The 23996-nt window shown below is 34.9% G+C and overlaps 1 protein-coding gene across 1 annotated transcript; it reads right to left on the bottom strand.

Moving 5' to 3' along the window:
- Positions 1-3077: 3077 nt before the first annotated feature.
- Positions 3078-23144, bottom strand: LOC146165509 (MYND-type zinc finger-containing chromatin reader ZMYND8-like). The gene is made up of 21 exons (XM_083380942.1): positions 22436-23144; positions 20903-21013; positions 19756-19905; positions 18142-18267; positions 16751-16861; positions 15557-15694; positions 15048-15198; positions 14190-14350; positions 13440-13539; positions 12580-12773; positions 11518-11611; positions 11167-11235; positions 10737-10813; positions 9193-9485; positions 8751-8835; positions 8473-8512; positions 8125-8219; positions 7527-7614; positions 7043-7163; positions 6171-6370; positions 3078-5841 (listed from the first exon to the last, which is right to left on the bottom strand). Exons 1-21 carry the CDS (start codon positions 23099-23101, stop codon positions 4046-4048), a joined length of 4866 nt encoding a protein of 1621 aa, XP_083237068.1. The 5' UTR covers positions 23102-23144; the 3' UTR covers positions 3078-4045.
- Positions 23145-23996: the final 852 nt, after the last annotated feature.

The following is a 23996-nucleotide window of genomic DNA, read 5'->3' as shown; positions in this document are numbered from 1 at the left end:
ATTCTGGATAAAACCAGTTTAAGGCGGTTCTAACCGGTTTTTGATAAAAAAATCCGGGAAATTCCCATGAAATTTGAATTTTTATAGAAACCGTCAAAAATAGGAAAAACGTCAAGGCTATAGCCTTGGTAAATTTTCACTTTTAACGAAAACCTTTTTTGTTTCGTATTGCTCAAAATTTTGGATTAAACCAGTTTACGGCGGTTCTAACCGGTTTCTGATTAAAAAAATCCGGGAAATTCCCATGAAAATTGAATTTTTATAGAAATCGTCAAGAATAAGAAAAACGTCAAAGCTATATTGCCAAATTTTCATTGTTAATTGAAAAACTTTTTTGTTTCTTATTGCTCAAAATTTTGGATTAAACCAGTTTAAGGCGGTTCTAACCGGTTTCTGGTAAAAAAAGTCCGGGAAATTCCCATTAAAATTGAATTTTTATAGAAACCGTCAAAAATAGGAAAAACGTTAAGGCTAATAGCCTTGCCAAATTTTCACTTTTAACGAAAAACTTTTTTGCTTCATAATGCTCAAAATTCTGGATTAAACCAGTTTAAAGCGGTTCTAACCGGTTTTTCATAAAAAATCCGGGAAATTCCCATGAAATTTGAATTTTATGGAAATTGTCAAAAATAGGAAAAACGTCCAGGGAATAGCCTTGCCAAATTTTCAGTTTTAATGAAAAACTTTTTTGCTTCACAATGCTCAAAATTCTGGATTGAACCAGTTTAAAGCGGTTCTAACCGGTTTTTCATAAAAAATCCGGGAAATTCCCATGAAAATTGAATTTTTATAGAAATCGTCAAAAATAGGAAAAACTTCAAGGCTATAGCCTTGGATATTTTCACTTTTAACGAAAAACTTTTTTGCTTCATAATGCTCAAAATTCTGGATTAAATCAGTTTAAGGCGGTTCTAACCGGTTTTTGATAAAAAATCCGGGAAATTCCCATGAAAATTGAATTTTTATAGAAATCGTCAAAAATAGGAAAAACGTTAAGGCTAATAGGAAAAACGTTAAGGCTATAGCCTTGCCAAATTTTCATGTTTAATGAAAAACTTTTTTGTTTCGTATTGCTCAAAATTCTGGATTAAACCAGTTTACGGCGGTTCTAACCGGTTTCTGATTGAAAAAATCCGGGAAATTCCCATGAAAATTGAATTTTTATAGAAATCGTCAAGAATAGGAAAAACGTCAAGGCTATATTGCCAAATTTTCATTGTTAATTGAAAAACTTTTTTGTTTCTTGTTGCTCAAAATTTTGGATTAAACGAGTTTAAGGCGGTTCTAACCGGTTTCTGGTAAAAAAAGTCCGGGAAATTCCCATTAAAACTGAATTTTTATAGAAACCGTCAAAAATAGGAAAAACGTTAAGGCTAATAGCCTTGCCAAATTTTCACTTTTAACGAAAAACTTTTTTGCTTCATAATGCTCAAAATTCTGGATTAAACCAGTTTAAGGCGGTTCTAACAGGTTTCTGATTAAAAAAATCCGGGAAATTCCCATGAAAATTGAATTTTTATAGAAATCGTCAAGAATAGGAAAAACGTCAAGGCTATTGCCTTGGTAAATTTTCACTTTTAACGAAAAAATTTTTGTTTCTTATTGCTCAAAATTCTGGATTAAACCAGTTTAAGGCGGTTCTAACCGGTTTTTGATAAAAAATCCGGGAAATTCCCATGAAAATTGAATTTTTATAGAAATCGTCAAAAATAGGAAAAACGTCAAGGCTAATAGCCTTGCCAAATTTTCATTTTTAATGAAAAACTTTTTTGTTTTTTATTGCTCAAAATTCTGGATTAAACCAGTTTACGGCGGTTCTAACCGGTTTCTGATTAAAAAAATCCGGGAAATTCCCATGAAAATTGAATTTTTATAGAAATCGTCAAGAATAGGAAAAACGTCAAGGCTATATTGCTAAATTTTCATTGTTAATTGAAAAACATTTTTGTTTCTTATTGCTCAAAATTTTGGATTAAACCAGTTTAAGGCGGTTCTAACCGGTTTCTGGTAAAAAAAGTCCGGGAAATTCCCATTAAAATTGAATTTTTATAGAAACCGTCAAAAATAGGAAAAACGTTAAGGCTAATAGCCTTGCCAAATTTTCACTTTTAACGAAAAACTTTTTTGCTTCATAATGCTCAAAATTCTGGATTAAACCAGTTTAAGGCGGTTCTAACAGGTTTCTGATTAAAAAAATCCGGGAAATTCCCATGAAAATTGAATTTTTATAGAAATCGTCAAAAATAGGAAAAACGTCAAGGCTATTGCCTTGGTAAATTTTCACTTTTAACGAAAAAATTTTTGTTTCTTATTGCTCAAAATTCGGGATTGAACCAGTTGTAAGTAGTTAAAATTGGTTGATAAACAAACATACGGTAAGTTCCTGTTTTAGTAAAAATCCTAACTTTGCCAAATTTCAAAATTTTAAACTAAAACTTTCATGCTTCAAATTAAAAATTTAATTTAAAAACTTTTTTTCTTCAAACTACCCTAAATTCTGGCTTAAACCGATTTAAATTTGGGACTGTTGCTTAATGAAAATCGAGTAAATTTCTGTTTTAAACAGATTTTATTAAAAATTAAAAAACATCTAAATTTTGTGTAAACCGGTTGTTATAAATTATGCACCATAAGCAATTCAATTTTAATTTTCTTTCTAACTTACATCTCTTTCTTGCTGAAGCCTTTCTTGGTAGTTTTAATTCAAAATATGTGCCACCTACTACTGTATGGGCTTTGATATTCATTCTACGTCTAACTACAACCTCCAGTTATTATCTTTTTTTATTTGAAACGTTTACAAAATGTTACTAATTCTGTGTGGGCTTTAATATTCATTTAAGTCTTAACTAAAACCTACAGCAATTATCCTAAGATTTTTTCAAAACGTTAACAAAATGCTTCCTACTTCTGAATAACTACAAGTTACAACCTCCATCTTCAAAGTCTAACAAGACAAGACTTCGTCGATACAGGATTTATTGCCCGGGGCGCGAACTAAACTGCTTTCCATATCCGCGGCGAAGTTACACAATACGGCGAAAAACCAAAACAATAAAAAGACAAGAGGCGACAAAGCGAGAAAGCTATTTTACAGCTAAATTTCACACTGTTAGCTTTATGTATTTGTACAAACCAATTCACAGACTTTTTTGCCACGGTAAGCCCAGACAAAAATGGTTCTAAAGTCATATACTCTAATGACGTCAGTTGAAAATAAACCTGTTCCAGAAAAGTTTCAGAATAAACTAAAATCTTAAGCAGCTAAATGCTGCAAATCGTGTTATTTAATGGTAATTGCCAAACAGCGATAGAATTGTTTTCGAGCTTGGTAAGAGCGAGTTTCACAAAATAGCGGACGCAAAAAAACATGCAAACATTTTAATCTGGATTCAAGTAATGAAATTTTAGCAGGCGGCTTAAGCCAATCAGACCGGGGACACATTAACTGGGTCCATGGACTCCTGGAGGGTACGTGAACTTATTTTAGGGGGTACATGAAAGCGTAATCATAATATGTGTCTACAATTCAAAAATAAAATGAATTATAATTTCAACAGAACGCATATTAACGGAGAAGACGCTTCTTTCTATTTGGACTTTGTTTCAGATTCACATTTGTTGACACTGAAAACAGCAGGTTATTTGAGTCTGCTTTTAAAATTATGCTGAGCAAGGTTCTCGTTAACCTAAAATATTTTAAGCGTCTACGTTGAACAGATTTTAAGACCCTTGCAATAGGCCGCCAATTTACATGCTCAGAGAAATTCATTATTTTCAGCGCACGATTCGACAAATTGCAGACCTACAGCGTTGAAGGAAAATCTCCCAAATGCCAACAATCTTCTTTTGCATCAAAAAGAGCAAAATTATTGTTTCGAACAAAAAACAGCCGAAGGCGAAAGTTCACAACTTATCGGGCGCCGAGCATTTCGGTGACGTCATGCTCACGTCATCCTTCCATCGTTCTATCAAATCGCGAAAACGTCTTCAGCGATTTCGCGAGTTTTAACGGCGCCGACCAAAAAAAATATTCTCAATCGAGTCACGGTTTCGGATCGGGGTCGTCTATTTTCGTGACGTCACCTTTATTTTTCGTGACGTCATCCTTAGCCGGCTCGGTCAAGCAGCTTAGGTAGTTGTCCTTGAAAACGGGGGCGCTAATGGAAGTGGGGTTCACCTGGGGCTCGGGTGGGGTTATTAGGGGACTGTCGCTTCGCTGGGGCGAGATTTCTTTTGGTTTTGATAAGTTTGTATCGTTTTCATCGTCTTTTGGTAAATTTAAGGGCGATTTTGGTAAAACAGCCGGCGTAATCGACTCGCTGTCTTTTTCAGCCGGTTCTGTAATGTCTTTAGGAGGTTCTTTGGTGGGTTCTTCTTCCATTTTCGCTCCCTCTTCCAAAGATTTATTTTCACCATCTGGTGGAGCAGCTTCGCTTCGAGGAGCTGATGTTTCTTCGCTTGGAGTTGGCGCTGGGCTTGCTTCCCGCGTATCCATAGCAACCGCATCCTGCTCTTTTACATCATTACCATCCAGATGCGGAGGTTGAGGAGAAGATGGGATGGCATCTTTCTCAGAAGGAGCAGTTTCAGGGATGTCCGGAGGATCTTTTACCTCCGGATCGTTTTCTCCACCTTTATCAACAACCACAGGACTCTTAACTTGCACTTCAGGTGACGGAACATTTTTCTCAAGTTCATCGACTGCATCTTTGGGTTTGTCCGTCTTTATGTCATCTCTGTTGTCTGTATCAGGGGGTGCTTTGTCTTCTTCGTGCACAGGCGACGATGAAGCGCTGGTGGTGACGTTCTGGCGAGCTTTTAGGAGCCGGTCGCCAATCGCACTGATAGCGCTTCCGCCAGAATGCGAGGTCTTGGCGATCTCAGGTTCGACTTCAGTTGTAGGATCAGGTTTAACTTCGTCGCGTGGTTTGTTTTCGATCGGATCGCTCTCGCTTTTTTGCTCCTTTGATTCGCTCACGCTCGACTCTTTCTTGAGGACCTTTGAGAAAATGTCGTCCAGCAGCTTTGACGACACCACTGTAGTTCCGACTGGAGCAGGGACTCCGGAATTTGAAGAAGCGGGGTTTTTTATCGGTAGAGGCAAAGGATTGCTAGGGAAACTCGGGATCGAACTGGATGCTTCTGCGGTCGTTTCGGAAGCGGACTTGATTGTGGGATCATCCGCTACATCCGTGTCCATTTCTTCTTCTTCTTGCTTCTTCTCCGGTGACTTTACGAAGGTGGTTTTCGGGGTGGAATCGAATGAGGGGGATTCGGGCGACAAGAGGTCTTCTTTCGGTTTAGATTTTTGCTCTGGCGGAGGCTTACTAGAGTCCACTTCCTTATCCTCCTCCTTGTGCAAACTCTCGTCGATTACCATCATCTCGTTGTCGCTTTCATCCTCGTCTTCTTCATCAAGAACAGGAGGAGGAACAACCTCCGTAACCGGAACAATAGGAGCCTTAACTTCCTCTTTAGTTTCCATGGGAGACGCGGGAGTAGGTGGCTCGGTAGCAGCGCTCTTCACTTCTTCCTCCTGAATCATATCCTGCTCCTCCGTGGATGCAGGAGGAGCTCCCGGCATCCCGTTTGTGTCCTTGGATTGGGAGCAGGTTGCCATGTGACTGGGCCAGTGTAGCTGCTGACAGGGATAGTCGCAGTAGCTTGTGTTCCAGCAGCAGTAGAAGATGGCTTCCTTGCCGCAGTTTGCACACCACTGCTTCTGCTTGGCTTCCTTTACAGCTTCCCGCTTCGATTCTTCCGCCTTGCGTCTTGCTTCCTCCAGCAAGTGGCTGCGCTCGTTTTCGAGGCTCTGCCGGATCTCGGCGATCGTCAGGTCTAGCGGAAAATGTGAAAGGATTGATTAAGTATAACAAATGTTTCTCCACGAAATTTTTACAAGCGGAACACACTATCCGTATGTTTTAAAACAAAAACTATTCGTATACCATCTATTTATACACGATTATGCACCAAAGCCAATCCCCTACCATATTCAATATTCATATACCAACTATTTTTTCACGAATGGGCAATGCAATACTACAAGAATGCAATTACAAATTTATACTATTTCCCCTCCCACCGTGATTATGTTGCAGCTCTCCGATTTACATTTTTTTAGTTTTCCAAAACTTTATCAAGAATTTACAAATTTCCCCTCCTACCGTGATTATGTTGCAATTCCGCGATCTCCTGCTGGTGCATCCACTTGAGGCGCTCAAGCTCCAGCCTCAACTGCGCCACCTGCTGGCCGACATCCGTTTCTTTCGACTCGTGGTGATCCTTGGATGAAGATTGGCTCTCGAAGACCGTCATCATGTCCTCGTACATCTCCACCAGAACCTCACGCACTCCCATCGTCACTCTAAAAAAAATTTGTGAAGTATTTTTTTGTTTTTCTCTTAAATGTAAGTTTTCATTTTTTTACTATTTTTTATTAGGAAAAGTTATATTTTAATCTTCTTAAATGCAAGTTTCTGTTTCCTCTTTAATCTAAGTTTTAATCCTTGACAACATAACATTTTTTTCGTAAACATTTATGAATATTTTTCGTTTATTCCTTTAAACAACTTTCCCACAAAACTGACACAAAGTTAATCTGATTAGTTTTAAATTAACGAGCAGCATTAAAACACAATTTTAGTTCTTCTGTTTATATCTTTCATATATATAATAATATATATATTTTTTAATATATATTTTGTGTGCTAGCACTTGCTGCCCCAAATATATTTTTTTACATCTTTCCATAAATATCTTTTTTTCGATAAACAAGTTTCCATTTTTCATTAATTTAGATAAACTTGAATTTTTATATTTTAAACATTTATGAATATTTTTCGTTCCGTTACTTTGCACAATTTTCCACGAAACTGACCAAGGTTATCTGTTTAGTTTGATTGACGGGGAGCATTAAATCACAATTTTATTTTCCGCAGGTTATTTTTCTTTCACACCTAATACTTTTTTTAGGTGTAAGAAACTGAGGTATTTTTCCAATTTAACATCGAAAAACCCTTTAAATTTTCGATCTTACTTTTCGTTGTATTTCTCCAACTTCTGTAGGGGAAAGGTTTTGTGACGTGAGAATCCACTTCCGGCGCTCGCCTGCTGTGACGTCACATTACGTGGGTTTGTCGACGTCATTCGGATTTGCTCTGATCAAAAGAAAAAAACAGTTTTAACTCAAATGAATAAATAAAAGTTTGTTTTTTTTAACATTAAATAAAACCTAAGAAAATTAGCGTAAAACTAAATTTGTTTCAAGATTTAAAGAAAATAATATAAAAAACGTTGACATTTCTGACGTTTTGCTTAAAAATGCCAGGCTGAAAGATAAAATAAATTAATAAAAATCAGTAAAAATAAAAATCTGGAACCTTATTTTTTTTTTCAATTATGTAAATGCCGGTAAAATTACAACATAATTGAATTCCAAACACTGGTCATTTCGATGAAATCAAGCACGAATGGACTTAAGTGGCCTATATTCTTTCAGCATCAAATCAACTAATCCTCACCTGTAGCGATAGCAGCTGGCTTGTGTTTAGGAATCGTGAAGGAAGAGAGTTTTCTCTCTGGGTCTGGATTGATAGATTTTGATTTTTCCTGCGAGAATCAAATTCACGGTTAAATTCGCTCAACCTTTGAGTCTTAATGTTTTTAACAGTCGTAGTAAGAATATCATAGCCCATACAGAAGTAGGTATCATTTTAAACGTTACGAATAACTCTTTATTCATTTTCAACCAAATAAAACTGTTAGGTTAGAAACTGCTTTAAACGCATCATTTTGGTAAAACTTATGAAAAATAAAGATTTTGTTTTGTCCAAAGAAATGATTCAGCATTCAGTGAAGCATAATGGTTCGAGGTTGTAGTAAGAATATTAAAGCCCATACAGAGTAGCATTTTGAACGTTTCGAATAACTCTTTATTAAATTTCAACACCATAATTTAACAGTATACTTTATTTTATTGGAGCTATTTTACCAAGCTTAAAAAATAGGTTTACCCTATAATTCTCAGATCAGTGTGAATAACTTTGCGTATAATTTTTTAAATATAGGTGGAGTTATTAAACTCTTTTGTCCAAGCGCCTTAATTAAGTATCAGCTTACCGTTGGCGGTGCTTTCTTGTCTGTTGTGTGAACGTGCTTACGACTCATCACTTTCTGGGCAAGGATCTTCGCAGCCGACTTAAGCGTGTCCTTTTCTGTTTTTGAAAAACAAACAAAATCAAATTCGAAAGTAAAAATGGTGTAAAGTAAAAAAAAAATCAAATTTGAATGGAGAAATTGTATATGGAATAAACGAATTCAAATCCAAGGATTTATCAAACATTAGGATATTGTATTAAAAAATTGCAAATACCAAATTAAATCTCATTTAACATAAAGAATAATTATTCGTAAATGGCCGAAATACTAAAAATAAATTTAAATAAAACAAATGTTACACATTCAAACCTGGAGGGTCATTAAGTAAGGCCTTCTTCTTTATAATGCCCTGAAAACCAAAAGGTTGTATCTGTTAAAATCGAGTTTTTTTATTCAAAGCAAAAAAGGTCGAGTAGATCGACATCATCTTGATTAAGACGATTCTTATAATATATTCAGTTAATAACGTCTTAATCAAGATGATGTCGATCTACTTAATCTTAAATGACTTATCACTTAAAAATACAGGCCGAAAATTTTTAGTTAACCAACATAATACAATACAGTAGTACGTTAGGTAAGGTCACCTCCGTATTCTTCTTTGGTAATGTTGTGCCGGTCACATCTTTCCTTGTCTTGTTAAGAGCATCAGAAAACTTGCGAGATTTGTCACTGAAATAAAATGTTTAATTTATCAAATAAAAAAGAATAAATATAAAAAAGCGATATTCACCACATTAAAAGTTTTCAGACGTTTTTAGGCAAGCTAAGTTTGACCAATACTGGAAGTCTAAAGAAAATGTCTCGCACTTTGAAATTATGGACAGAGGCGTTTTTTACACTTTTGGTCTCTCACAGACTTTTATAACTTATTGAGAATAATGCAAGAAACAAAATAAAAACAAGTCAAGCAAAATTTAAAATAACTTGTCTGTTTAGTTTATTTTGCGTGATTGCGTCGTACTATTATTTCTGCAAATACCAAAGCAGCCGAAATTAAAACAGGCTTCGACACACCAATGCTCTTACCCGGTCGGTTTGGTCACTTCCGGAGCCAGTTTCTTCTTCTCTTTGAGCGGTATCTTCCCAGAGTCCGACGGTTTGGTCATCCCCTCCATCTTCCTCATCTTCCCACTTCCTCCTCCAGGAAGAGGACTCCCGTCGTCTCCCAACTTCCTCTTGATGCTTCCGATGCTGATGTTGGTGCGAGAGTCCGTCTTTCCGGATGTAGAGGAGAGATCTTTGTTGAGGAGGATGGAGCGAGGTTTTGCGGCGCGATCTGCGTCCGACTTCTTGCGCAGTTTGCTCAAAGTCTTTTGCTCCTTTTCAGCCTTGGAGGAATAAAGGGAGGTAAGATGACCTGACTGTAAACGGATAGGAACAATTGGTATAGTAGATTTAGAATTTGATCGTGGTCACCCTAGAATGAATGAATTAATAGACAAGACGACTTGACTTCTAACGGATATGCTCTGTTTGCTATGGTATGACTACTAAGAAAAATGACACGACTACAATAGGATATGGCATAGCGTAATGTATATTTGCTGTCCTTTCCCCTACAGCCTAAACTTCCTAAAGGAACAAAATGATATAAGATGACCGGACTATAATCGGAAAGGAACAATGAGAAGTAGTAGAACGACAATATGATCAAGATAAGGCGAGATGACTTGACTTCGAGTGGATAGGCTCTGGTAAGGGTTACCTATACAATGACTACCAAGGAAAGAAAACAACACGACTACAATGTGATATGGTATGACGATGACGTATTATTTGCGTTTTTTTCTTTTTATCCCCTTTAAATTCTGGGAAGAATAAAGAAGAATAAGACGACCTGGCTATAATCGGATAGGGCCAATGCGATATAGCGGAACGAAAATATGACCCTTGTCATCCTAGAAGGAATTAATAGAGACAAAAGTTACTTGACTGCCAATGGATAGGACAAGGCAACAATTTTATATGACTACCAAGAAAAACGACACGACTACAACGGGACATGGCATTACGATAATCTGGCCCGTTCTATCAGGAGAGGACAAGATGACGTTTGACTGTTCGGGAGTAAAGTATTTTGCTCTTTTTCAGCACCAGAGGAATAAAGGGAGATAAGATGACCTGACTAAAATTGGACGAGGGATGGAAGTATATACATTATACAAGCTTAAACGGACGCCTAGGCTATTCAGTTTGTAATTTTATAGTATAAGCAAAAGAATGGATAAAAACGCGTTTTGCAGCGCATCGAAACTGCAACAACTTTTTTTAACAACACTTGTGATAAAGTAAAACGCAAAAGTCACGTTTTGTAACGAAGTATCGTGGCCGTGATAATGAGGGAAATACGTTTGCTCAAAAAAACAATTGCTTTTACGACGGATGACGGTCGAAACTTCAATTTTTTTTTTACTTGCTTTCAATAACCCCAATACTCCTTCATGCGCATATATTCGAAACTAGTATACAGTTTATGGTAAGGCAATGAGTACTTCCAAGTTATATCGATTTTCTATTGAAACATCAAGTGTAAGTTCTTATTTGTTGAAAGGATGACCAATACATATTACCTGTTTCTTTTTAGCCTCTTCTTCATCAGGAATGTCGATGACAAGTTCGGAGTCCGACACATCAGAGTCATTACCGCCTGAAGAACACAGTTGTAAAAATGACGCTGGTTAGTCAAGTTAAAAAAAACAATGATAGCAGATAAAGATCTTTTGTGATGTTTGTTCCACATATTTTACAGAATGGAGCGACTTTGTTACCAATGAAAGCAGCACCCTTGCCACTTTTAAATGATTTGCTCTATTAGAGTTTAATCACAATTTTGAAACGTGTTTTTATTAACTCTGACTGTAGCATACACTATAACTTGGGGTAGCTATTAAAAACTTAAAAGGAGTCGCGAGGAAAAAAGTTGGAAACCACTCATCTATTGGATAAAGCGGGGGTGGTGATCCTACTCAGTAATTCTTATATTTTAACAGTGCAACAAACCACCTTTGCTTGGTTTAACTGTTGTAGTTGCGGGGGTGCCTGCTATTCCTCCATTAGCTTTACCCTCGCCTGAAGAAATTAACAGTTTTCCGACTTTTAAAAATAGGAAACTGTTTTAAAGCTATTTTACAGTCTCATACTAAAATATATATTGTCCAGTTTAACAAACATTTCTGCTAAAAACAGTTTTACACACAAATTAAAGTTCGACAAATTATTGAAGTATAAAAATTCCAATTTTTATTGAACCTGGAAAGCCGATTTTAAAGAACTTGAAAATACTTGAATATTTCAAATCTCAATAAACCATTCAACTTAATATATAATTAAAGTAAATGTAACATCCCATACTTTTAGTGGAAGGCGTGGATTTGTTCGATGAAACCAACTCATCGTTGCTATCTTCTGATGAAGTGTCGGATTCTTCTGAACTTGAATCACTGTTCTGTAAACAAGAAATAAACATTGATATATATATATATTTTAATATTTTAATGTTTTAAAGAAACAGAAAGTTAAATATAATATTTTATTTTATGTTGAGTTTTAATTACTGAAAGATAACAAAATAAATTGCCTACAAAATTAAACTATTTTTGTTGCAAATGTTTTAAAACAAAATAGACTTAAGTCAAAAAGATTTGCTAAAAATAATCCTCTCAACTTGAAATCGCTGTTCTGTAAACGAGAAATAAAACATTTATATCTATTTTCTCTTTTAATGAATTGAAGAAACAAAAATCTTAATCAGAAAAAGTTTCAATTACTAAAAGATAAAAAATGACCTGCCAACAAAACTCAAGGAATTTGAAACCATTTTTGTTGCTAATGTTTTAAAATAAAATAAACGTAAATTAACAAGATTTGCTGAAACATTTTTTTAAGAAAAGTTTAAATAAAAAAAACTCGGTGCATAAATATTTTTACAGTTATCTCATTTTCGGTTAGATGAAATGTTCTTAAACTTTTTTTACTGCAGACCCCTACAAATATGTTGGTTCGTGTGGACCAGGGACTCGCCAAGATGTCTCCAATATGACATCATAATGTAACTTTTTATGAAAAAAATTAATTTTATTTTTTTCAATTGCACACTAAGAATCGCTAAGGTATTTATGGACCCCAGCGTAAGAACCCTGGGCTACTTAAAATTAAATCTAACCACTTAAAAAAACATTCATAAAAAGATTGTTTTGTGCAATCAACAAACAAACTATTTTTTTACCTGTATAGAATTGCGTATGGACTGCTACAGTAATATAATCTTATACCACATAACAATGTCCACATCAATATTTATATTGTTCAGAGCAAAATCCAAAAACATTTCTAAAAATTACAAAACTTTATCCAAATACTCATTCATTCATACATTTTTTTATATTTTTCAACAAAACAAACCAAATTTTTCACCTGTATAGAATCGCGTATAGACTGCTTGCATGACTCTATCGTCTTCTCGAGCAGAGCGGTTGACATCCGCTTCTTTTCGCTCACCCTGCCCCCCTTTTGGCCCCCTGGGTGAGCCCCACTTGTCGTCACCACCTTGGACTTCTTCTTGGGTGGGGTGTTGGCAGCCGGCGAAACCTCAAGGGGGTCTTTCAAATCTAAAAAGGTCGCTTCTAGTTTGTACAGCAATTTCACCTTAGGCTAGATAAGGGTTTTTGAACTTTATTTAATGCAAAAAAGCTCATTAAAGTCGACACAATTTTTATCAGTTTTCAGAAGAGGTTTAATATAAATAAATCAGTTTTGGCATCCTTCACTTTGCTGTGCCAATAAAATCTATCGCAAACATCACATGTGACTCATAAAACAGAGAAATATTTTTTCAACACACAATTTTCAGATGTTGGAAATAAATGGCATGCTACAAGCCCATTATCTGCAGGATTGGGAAACTGGTTAGAAAACCATATTTTCGTATGGTATGTAATTTTAATTACTGTTTCATGAAATATTAATTTGACAAAGCCATCTTAAAAGCAAGTAAAATTGGCAAGTGATTTTTGCAAAAAAAATGGAGGGATTTTTAAACTAATTTCCAATGGGGTTAGAACGTCTTCGGAAAAGGATATTAAACAATTAGGCTGTGTAAAAAGGAAACAATAAATAATTAAATGATCGTAAATACTACATTGATTCAGTACGGTAACAAACAGCCAGTGCTATAGAATGGTAAAAAAGGAAATATTATAAAAATTAAATTACACTAAAAGCTACATTGATTAAGTTAAGTAACACATCCAGTGTAATAGCACAGAAAGTCTTACCAGCTCCAGCAATCTTTAAATTGAGAACCCTTTCCCCAACGCTGGCATTACTAGCCGGTGATTTTCCACCTTCTTCCATTGCCTCCTTCTTGATTGTCACCTAAGTAAAAAGATTGTCATGAATGAAACACGTTCTAAGACTTTAATGGTAAGAAAACTTGAGAAGGGTGACAATTATAAAGCCAATGGGTTTTAGGAATTCTGTGGTTAAAGCAAGCTGCTCATCAAGTAAATTGAAAGCCCATTTAAATATTTTTTGAAAACCTGAGGTTTATAAAAAACTTTTCAATATATATGCAAATCAATTCAGCACTTTTAAAGACTCAAAGACTTTGTTTTTGTGGTAACCCTGGATTGACATTATTTTATTATTAATATCAACAATATAATAGGAATCAATAACTTGGTTAAAACTATGGGTGAAATATTGGGTTGAAGTCGATACCACAAAATTATATAACCCACTCGATACATTTTCTAACATGTACTAAGACTTCCAATATCAGGTTGTAAAATATCGGTACTTACCCGATATTTTTTCTTACATGAACTAATAACAATTATCAAAAAAAGCTCCCCTGGTAATTGTAATTGTTAACTAACCCTAAAGAAGGTTATCTAAACAATTTGCCGAAACGTCGGTTAACAATTCTAATTACCAAAGGAACTGTTTTTAATTTTTATTGCTATGCCTGGTAGCAAGAGTTTATACATGAACTAATAATATTATTATTGTTCTTTCTCACTCACACTCTCAGGCGTGCTGACGGTAGATGGTATTCCCTGTGATCTTCGGTAGAGGTCCATATGGGTGAGTGGGGTACGAAGAGCCGAATATTCAAACGTACCCATCTTACGTATGACATTGTCGATGTAGTGTTGGGCTTCTTGCATTGCGTTGTCCAGCCCACCTGAATTTGGCAAAATGAGGTAAATTTATTGAACCAATTAGTTTTTGTTCAAGAGAATACATTTAGACAGAACTATACACTGAATATAATACCAGCAATGTTTGTTTAAAAAAATTTTTTTTTAATGATTAGGCAATCTTTATTTCCAAGTTTTAAGTTTCTTTTAAACTTCAGTTTAGTTCATTTAAGGAATTTAAACAAAAAAAATAGCTATGTAAGGTGAATATTTAGAAATAGAGATCAAGCAATATCACATTTTTTGAGTAATACTGACAGCCAATTTTTTATGTTTTCACGAACCAATATCCGATACCAATACAGATTTGTAATGATTTTGCCAAACGATATTGAATACTGATATAGATTTTTTTATACACCAGGGATATAAAAATATTGAAAAACTCTTCTCATAGGAAACTTGTTTGCTTTTAACAAAACCCTATATAATATCTCTATAGTACATAATGGCAAAAATGTCGGCTTAAATCAGTCAGCCATAAAAATAAAGACAAATGATAAAATAAAAATTAGTAATTGTGTTTTAAACAAAAATCCCTATTGGATATCTTTCTAGTTCATAATAAAAAATATCGGCCAAAACTTAATAACCAATACCAGTATTAGGAGTGCATATCAGCCAATACTATCCTCATGATCCAAAAAAAATACAATGGTAAAAATAATAGAAACAAGGCACCTTTAGCTCCAGGGCCCCTTCCTTTCTTTTTGTTTTTGACTGGAAATGGCATTTCTTTCGACATAAGGTAACACCCGGAGAGTGGAATCCATGCACGGTCGTGTTGGCCGAAAAATCGTGCGTCAACTAAACCTTTGTCAATACGGAGTGCCTATACAACATGTACACAAGTTGTTAATAGCTGAATAAATTGATTATTTAGTCATTTTGAACTGACAAAACAGTATGGCTGTTCTGTACGACCCCATTGTAAGTTGTTGACAAAAAAGCGACCCACACCAAAATAAGATATATTTGACCAAACAAATATTCATGCTTTTCTGTGCAGTTTTGGGTTTTTTTAGATTTAAATAAAATAATTTTATAAACCTACTTAAATTGCAGTCATTGTTTCTCAAAATGAAAAAAGAAATAAGTTATTTTGTTCTAAAGCCATAAACTTTAGTCAGGTTTCTGTTTATTAGAGGTAATTAGTGTGACACATATATTTTATATGGTTCATAGTTTACCTTAGCTGGCCAGTGTGGAAATCCCTGTAGTTTTGCCCACACCAGTAGATGGGGTTCCTTACAAGGCTCACAAAACCAGTTCTCACGTTTGCGACACGAGTTCAGGTAACACTCGGGACACACTTCAATTTCACTCATCTAAAAATAAAGAGTGAACGTTACCTAAAAACATATTCAGAACACATAACTTGTGCCATTCTACAATGTTACATATTAAAAAATGATTGAAGGCTAGTTTTACAGGATGCAGAAGGCAATGGTTCTATGGTTGTTGCTCGCCTTGCTCCCCTCTGAACCTGTGAAGCGCAGTTGGTAGAGCGACGGTCCCGGTTTGACCGGGGGTTGTGAGTTCGGGTTTGACCGGAGGTTGTGAGTTCACCCCAGGCTAGATGTTTTTCTAGCCTGGCTTGGCTTGCACTACAATCCTGATGAGGCTGGCTCAATGGTAGTTGAAATCAGGCATGTTTTTTACTTTAAGTATGTTTGTATTTTTTTGATTAGGTCAAACGACAACCATACTATCGCAAGAAATATTTAATTTACTAAGTTCTAAAATTGGACAAAAGCCTTGAAGTTTAACACAAAAAACTTCCATCCACAATTAATGAACAGTTACAGCATGACTTGAACACCTTTATTCATTTATCCACATTTGAAATGTTATGTTTGAAAGAAATGTATATATTGGTAGAATGTTGTTTGCATTCACGTGGTTGTAAATTTTGCCAAGACTTTTAAGACTAATACTAATAAGTTTCGGTAAGAAATAAAAACCAAAAACAAAATGAAGTGAAAAAAACCTAAAAACTTTTATAATTAGCTATCATTTCAATGTTGCATGAAAAGTGTATATCAAAAACAAAATGAAGTGAAAAAAACCTAAAAACTTTTATAATTAGCTATCATTTCAATGTTGCATGAAAAGTGTATATATTGGTAGAATGGTGTTTGTCATTCCAAGATGTAAGTCCAACAGCAAAAAGGTTTACTAGGAGCTAAAACACCAAAAAAATCAACCAAAAATCCTTTCAAATAGTTCTCAAAAAAGAACTTGCTGCAGAGCTTCAACAAAACAGTGTAACAAGGTCACAGCCTCAGTTACACGGTTAGTGGTTAAAAACTAATGTGCAATTTCACGGCAAGCTTGAAACGTTGTTGTTTGTTTGCGCAGAGCATATACAAGCGATATGTTACCTCGTGCTGACAAATCTTCACTATGGTTTTTGCAATCTGGGTCAGCTTGGTTTGCAGTCCGTTGTAAATCACGCAGTTGTGCACAATCCATTTAACATCTGCCAAGAAAGCCTGAAAAACAATACACATACTTTTTTTTTCACTCAAAAACGCTTTTTGCAAAACATGCAACAAGCATACTTTAATTTTGTTTGTAGTTTAACAATGTTAAAAGCATATGTTTAAATGGTGAGCTAGTAAGTCTTTATAAATGTTACACCATGTCAATTTTAAGAGCCTCATACACAGGTTTTCATAGTAATTTTTTAAATACATACAGCTAAAACATTCTATAAATCGACACATGTCTGTCTGTTTTATATATTCTTGGCAATATACTTCTACCAACACCTTATTTGTTTTGTTAGTAGGTTAGCATTACAAAAGGTAAATTTACCAAGGTTGGTGGAATATATCCAAATTGGTGTGTTAGTGGACCTTTGAAATCCTTACAATATGGTATTATTTATGATTGGCAGCAAGTTAAAATTACAAAGAGTGACTTAATAATATTGGGGGCACATATTTTAATAAATATGGCAGTTTTACATTCTTTAAAGTTGTAAAGTTTTGTCATTGAAAATAACTATATCATGTGGTTAATGTATTAGGCATAATTTTCATACAGCTTTCTAACTTAAGTTTTGCCAATATAAATATGAAGAATATTGCTAGTGTCAAACTTTTTTGGTTGGCAAACAAAACAAAATACTGATCATGTGGAAATTAGCCAGGTCTTATTCAGTTCATCACTTATGCCATTCATTCATCGCAAAGCGAAACAAATTTCCTGTTCTTGTTTATTCTGCAATATGACAAACTTTAATGACCTCTACAATACGGTTGCACTACTTTTTATTGTTTTATGCAAACATACAGGGCATTGACAATTAAACCATCATTGGTGGCATTTTTAGAAAAAATAAATTATTTTAAAGTTGGTTCTAAAAATAGGGTACCATTTTAAAAACCAATCACTATCGCTATAGTGCACAGCAGCGTTTCTTAACCTACCTAAAGGGCGCACATAAATACCCATAAATTACCTAAGGGCGCACATAAATACCTCTAAAAACAGGATGGTAAACATTTTTTTAACCTTGCAATATGTGGCAGCAATGGTGTAGTGTGAATTTTTATGGGTATATTGGTATTTCTAGAACTTTTTATGACATAGGCCTCATAGTTGCACATCTTAAAGTAGTGTGGGACTATTCAGGTAACCAAAAAATTAGGTAAAAAATTTTAGAAAATTTTTCCCCTTTTCTCCTCCGCATCTGGTAACCTCCTTGGAAGCGCTGGTCTACGTTTTACTGATGCTGAGAATATTGTCTACATTTAAAAAGGCTTACCTCTGTACAGCCGTACTTTCGTTTCTTTACATTCTTTTCCAGGGTCTTGATATCCATCGGGTGGAAAACATAGTCAAGGTAGTCGTTGAACTTTTTCGTGTCAACCGGGTCCAAAAACGGCTCACACTAAAGTATTTATTTATTAACAGACTAATACAATAGTAATACATGCTTTAAATTGGTGTCAGTGTTTTTCTACAGTGGGTTAAGAGAGTAAAAAGGTAACTTCAAACATAGCCTACTTCTGTAAACTTCAATAAAATAAATGTAGGAATCATTTTGGGGTGTTGTAAAACTACATTCAGTGAAAAGATGGCCAGAACTTTAAAATCATTGGTCGTTTTGCCACTAAAATTACATATCTTTTTGCTAAAAATAGTTTTTTCCAGCTAAAATTAGTTATTTTCCTAATAGAATTAGGTATTTATCTATTAAAATGAGTTATTTTCCAACTAAAAATATTTATTTTCCCAGTAAAAAAGTAATATTATTAGGACAGGCAATTTTTCACAATGGATGAGAATATAATAACAATGGCATTACTGCTTTTCAGAAACCAGTGTAACCATTAATCACAGGAAGTATGGCAGAATACAGCCTGTCTTATGAAAGTGTTCTGATATTTCTTAATGTGCTCATATTTGAAAAAGTAAATATTTGAAAAGGAATTGGAAGATTGTATAATATTTTACTAGAAGTCAATATTCAAATTTTACAAAAGAATATCATATCATCCTATTCAGGTTTTTCTATTATAACTAACAATGTAAGCAGTGGTTCTCAAGCTTTTAAAGCTTGTGGCACACTAAAAAAATAGTATTTCGCGGCACACATTTAGCAGAACAACAATGTAGTGACTTTACAATCGCCCTCCGACAAACTATACTGCAAATATCTCAATATTATTAATTGGTAATGAATAGAAGAGCGTATTTAGGTCTTAAATGCTTGCGTGTATGACTTTTGATGGTAATACAAAACTCCAATTTAAAAAATTACAAAAAGTTTCGCGGCAATCTCTTGAGGCACTCTAGTGTGCTACTGCACATAGTTTGGGAATCACTGATATAAAGCCTAATCCCTAAGATATAGTGTGAGAGATAACACACTCCTTCCATGGACATTACTGTAGACACCAACTGTTATAGTTCCCAAGGGGGCTAGAATTTTGACAACCTAACATTTGAAAAATATTACATGGACAAAAAATAAATTTTTGGGTGTTTTCAGATATTCTGTTTCAGTTTGCTTTGGTTTGGTATGTTTCACAACAATGTTTTGTCCAGGGCTTTATCAAAAAACTAAAAATTAAAAAAAAAATTCTTATTTTCCGACATGAAATAGAAGTAGTATGAAGATATATTTTGTAAGGGTTTAGAAGTCCACCTCCTAAGGGGCATTTGATTGATGGGCAAAAATCATAAAACAGTGTGACGTAATTGTTTAAGATATATTTAGCTATAAAATACTATCTAGTCTAATTCAGTTTTGAAATACTACCATAACTGCTTAAATCCTGTAAACTTTTATATACCTTATTGTATCAAATTGACTAAATTGGAACTACAACTAAGGGGAATGACGCCTGCCCCAGACAAAATGCAAAAAACTTACGCCTGTTGTTTTCATCCTCTGGAGGGCGTACCGCAGGTGGAGAGCAAGTTGGTCGATGCTGAGTTGCGACATCGCTCGTGACTGCGTCTCCTTACACTCGGCTTCCATCACTTTCTGGCACTCGGGGCAGTACCAATCCCCTTCAGGTTCCTAAATGAGAAAACGTATGTCAATTAGTAGGGAAAACTCCACAGCCTTGTGTGTTGGATGCTTTAAAAACATATAGAAGTATGTCTAACCAAAACCTTGAACCATTATGCTCCGAAATTTTGTAACATTTTTACTACTTTGCTGTTTAAACTTGTTAAATAACGTGCTATCTATATTTCAATGCCAATTACCTTTCAGCTCCTAACCAAGAAACCTATGACAATCAACCAACCGAAAACCGTTTAGTACGTCATATATTGCAACAGCAAAACCAGCAGTGTTTCAACATAATTAAAACAAAATTTTGCCTTTTGTTTTTACCATTTATGTGCACTTTAGTAAAATAAGTTCATTAGAAATTACAATAAATAAACAAACAAATCAATAATCTAAGGTTTGATGCGCTGTACAAGTTCCTAAATATGAAAGAAGAATGTTGTGTTAGGTTAACATTCAATCTTAACATCATGCTTGTTTTCTGGTGTTGTACTTGTGGAACTTATTTAATCCAGAAAGCTACCATTAAATTTGCAAATCAGTGGAAATTAAATCAAACGAGGCTTACATGGGCAAAATTTTGAGTTTTTTTACAGTTTTGCTGAGCAGACTTATTTATCTTTAAGGGGTCATTAATAATGTTTCAAACACTTTAATAAAAAAAGCCTCACTTATTTTGGCTTTTTGAACGGGCTTTGCATTGCTGACTATTCTGACATACTTTCAGCGATGTTTACAGTACATACCATTGCATAATATGTTTGGTACATTTTGAATGTAGTTTAAATCTCAGTGGAAACCTTATATTAATGCAAGCTAAATGAGAAATTGCATTATAGTTTTCAGAAAAAAGTTTATTAAAAGGCACACTGCAAAAAAAACGGCATATTTATTTCTGTGTTAGCCACCGGGATTAAACAGTAGAACTTTTCTTCAGATGATCATCAAACTCTTTTGAATAAAAAGTACAGAAATCATATTTGTTTAAAACTATTCTCACCTTGCCCATGTGCAGACACTTTGCATGAAAGACTCGAGGGCAGAGCTCACAGCAAAGCACTTCTCCCTCACGATGGCAAACCCAGCAGTAGAAGTCATTACGCCCATCGTGCTAAAGTAAAATAGTACAGGATTATATTTTAAATAAATCTTGTTGTATATTTCATAAGGTAAATGCTTTTGGCCAACAGTAAATCATAGACATCTATTGTTGTTTCATTACAGTAGGATAAATTTGTGCTAAACAATTCTCTGAGACAGCATCAAATAGTGTTCCCTTCGGCTGTTGTTGTTGTTGTTGCTGTTGTTGTTGTTTTTCCTGACACCACGTGGTCCGTTGTTTTGCTCCGCATATTGTTTTGCTTTTGTTTTATCTCAAATCTCTGTTTGATTGCAACCGCATTCCATTTGATTAATTATTCAATTACTGTCGAGTGGTCGCCGTAGGGCGATATTCAAGTGTGTTTTTTTCGTTAATTTCACAACACCTCGTTTGTACTGATGTATTGTGAAATAATATTTGATATATTATCATATTATGACATGTATATATGAATTATTTATTTTCTATGTGTGTGGTTTTATTTAATTAGATTCTAGCAAAAGTCGCAATTGTGTTTATACGATTATTTTCTTGCAACTTTATTTTCTTCGGCAATTCAAACTTATATATTGCTAAAATAGAAAGGGTCTCTTTGTATAACCACTTGTGGTTCAAGGCTGATCCTTCCCCAAATCCAGTAACGTTATTGACTTTTCTATTTTGCGTGTGTATGTATTAAGCGTGGATGGGGAGAAAAATAAAAAACTTGAAACTTGAAGATTTACAAGTGTGTCATGGAATTTTTCTGTAATTGGGGAAAATAACCTATTTGTATCACAATTTGGCACACAAGCTAGGTGTAGGACTTGAAGGCACTATCCTGAAGATAAATGATACAATTTTGGCATTTACTTAGCCTACTGCTTTTGTGTAGTTAGGCTGATAAGTTATAATTATAGGGTTTGGTAAAATATGTGCTGTGAATTTATTTATTCTTTTAGGTTCCGCATTCCGAAAGCATTAAAAAACACTGCTTTAAAGATTACTTTAGAACAGGGTTTCTTAACCAGGGGTGCAAAACTGTTCCAAAGGGGGTGTGGGAATGCTGAATCTGACACAGAAAGTGTATTACCGGTACTGTGTATTATTTCTTTGCTCAGTTAAATGTAAAACCAACTCACATTTCGGTATTTTGTTCCTGTGTTATCATTTAGTATAAAAATAAAAATACAATTCTTGTTACTTGCAATTCTAGATGGGGGTGCGAGAATTGTTTGGCGATTTGAAGAGGTGCAGCAAGGTAAAAGGTTAAGAACCACTGCTTTAGAAGGACATTTAGTGCAAAAAATGTATATATTTTTTTAATTTAATTGGAACTGACCAGATTTGTGTACAGAAAACATTGATATTGTCATATGGCCAATTATTTAAGTGCTATAGCATAAATATCTCTAGCACAAATTTTAACATTTATAAAATAACTGTTTTTACCAGCACATCATCCTTCTTTGGTGGCGGTCTCCGACCCTTTTTCGACTTGCTGACAACACCAGGACTCGAAGCAGTTCCGGGAGACAGGGCCTTGGGGGACTTTGACGACTGTGATGATTTCCTGGATCGCGATCCCGACGAAATAGAGCAGGGCGATACGCTTTTAGGCCTTACTTCAGCGAGCGATTTGGCCAGAAGGGGGTCATTCATGAGGTCTTTAGAGTCGGAGCTGTGCTTCGAGCTATCGTCGATCGATAGTGGCGACCCCGACCGGACATCCATTGGGGCGACAAAGTCAGTTGCCGGCGTGGCTGGGCTGGCAGTGGCGATGTCGGTCTCCATCTGAGCTGGCATGTCAGCGGTTTTATCGACTGTTTGTGGCATATCTTCATCTTTAGGCTCATTTTGAGTTATAAGCGCAGATTGCATGGGGTTGTTTAAAGGTGCAGGTGTAACGTCCATTTGCATTGGAGCGATTACCAAAGGTGTTGAGTTTGTGGATATTGGCTGGGCCGCTAAATTTGCTTCAGTCATTTGTACCGGTGGGTCAGCGGCAGTCACTGGTGGAAAAGGATAAGTATCGGACATGTTTGTGGGTTGAGTTTGTTGGGCTGAAGTTTCCGAGCTCTGCGAAACAGCGGGTGGGGGTTCTTCATTTGTTTCCATGGTTTTGGAATGTTTTAAGCACAGGGAACTAACGTGTTGCCATTTACACTATTTGACCTGGGAAAAAAATATGAAAAGCTTTTCCTTCAATAATCAAAAGTCGATTTTTTTGTAATATAATTACGCTGAACTAGGCCACCTACGATGTGGTAAACTTTACATACTTATGTATAAACATCATGCAATGTTTTTATGTGGAAATTATAAATTAAACATACTGCCCAAAACGTATGAAAAAACTTGTATTTGTAGGATAATCGTCTTAATTGTGTTGCTAAACAACCGTAGGCCTTATGTAATACTGAAATACTAAAGTTGAAAAACTGGAAAACAGTTCTGTCAAAAAGGATATGTGCTATGCTCTATAGAGCTTAAAACCATCCGTAAGTCAATTAAACCATTTGGAATATGTGTGGTACATAAAAACTGATTTGTTCATTGCTAAATACTGACCAATCAAGTTAGATTTTGCTTAAGCAACAAACTGCTCTGGGAATATGATGGCAAATTAAATTTTCACAATGAATTACACCGAATCAAGTAAAAAAATGAGTGATGATCTAGAATCCTACAGTACTTTGTTTTGATGATTGTGTTGGCAATAAATAGTTAAGAGTATAACTATGGAACATTCATAATATCTTGAGATAACAATGCTTTTATAGTTGAGAGGATAGAATAAAACTTTTTGATGATACTTAAAAAATGGCCCTGATTGTGTACAGAAAACAAAAAACAAATAGTTGGAAATTATTTTTGTAAATGAATCAACTTTAATGCAGCTATGAAGTTGGAAATGATTTGGTATCAGATAATCAACCTGTTTGTAAGATACCAAAGATATAAAATCCGAACTCTTTTTGACATGAAAACTATTAATTCAAAATGATTAATA

This window comes from Ascidiella aspersa, chromosome 2, assembly GCF_963924565.1.
Source record: "Ascidiella aspersa chromosome 2, kaAscAspe10.2, whole genome shotgun sequence".
Classification (NCBI taxonomy): domain Eukaryota; kingdom Metazoa; phylum Chordata; class Ascidiacea; order Phlebobranchia; family Ascidiidae; genus Ascidiella; species Ascidiella aspersa.
The sequence above is the reverse complement of the archived record's forward strand: the minus strand, read 5'-3'. Positions and strand labels throughout refer to the sequence as shown.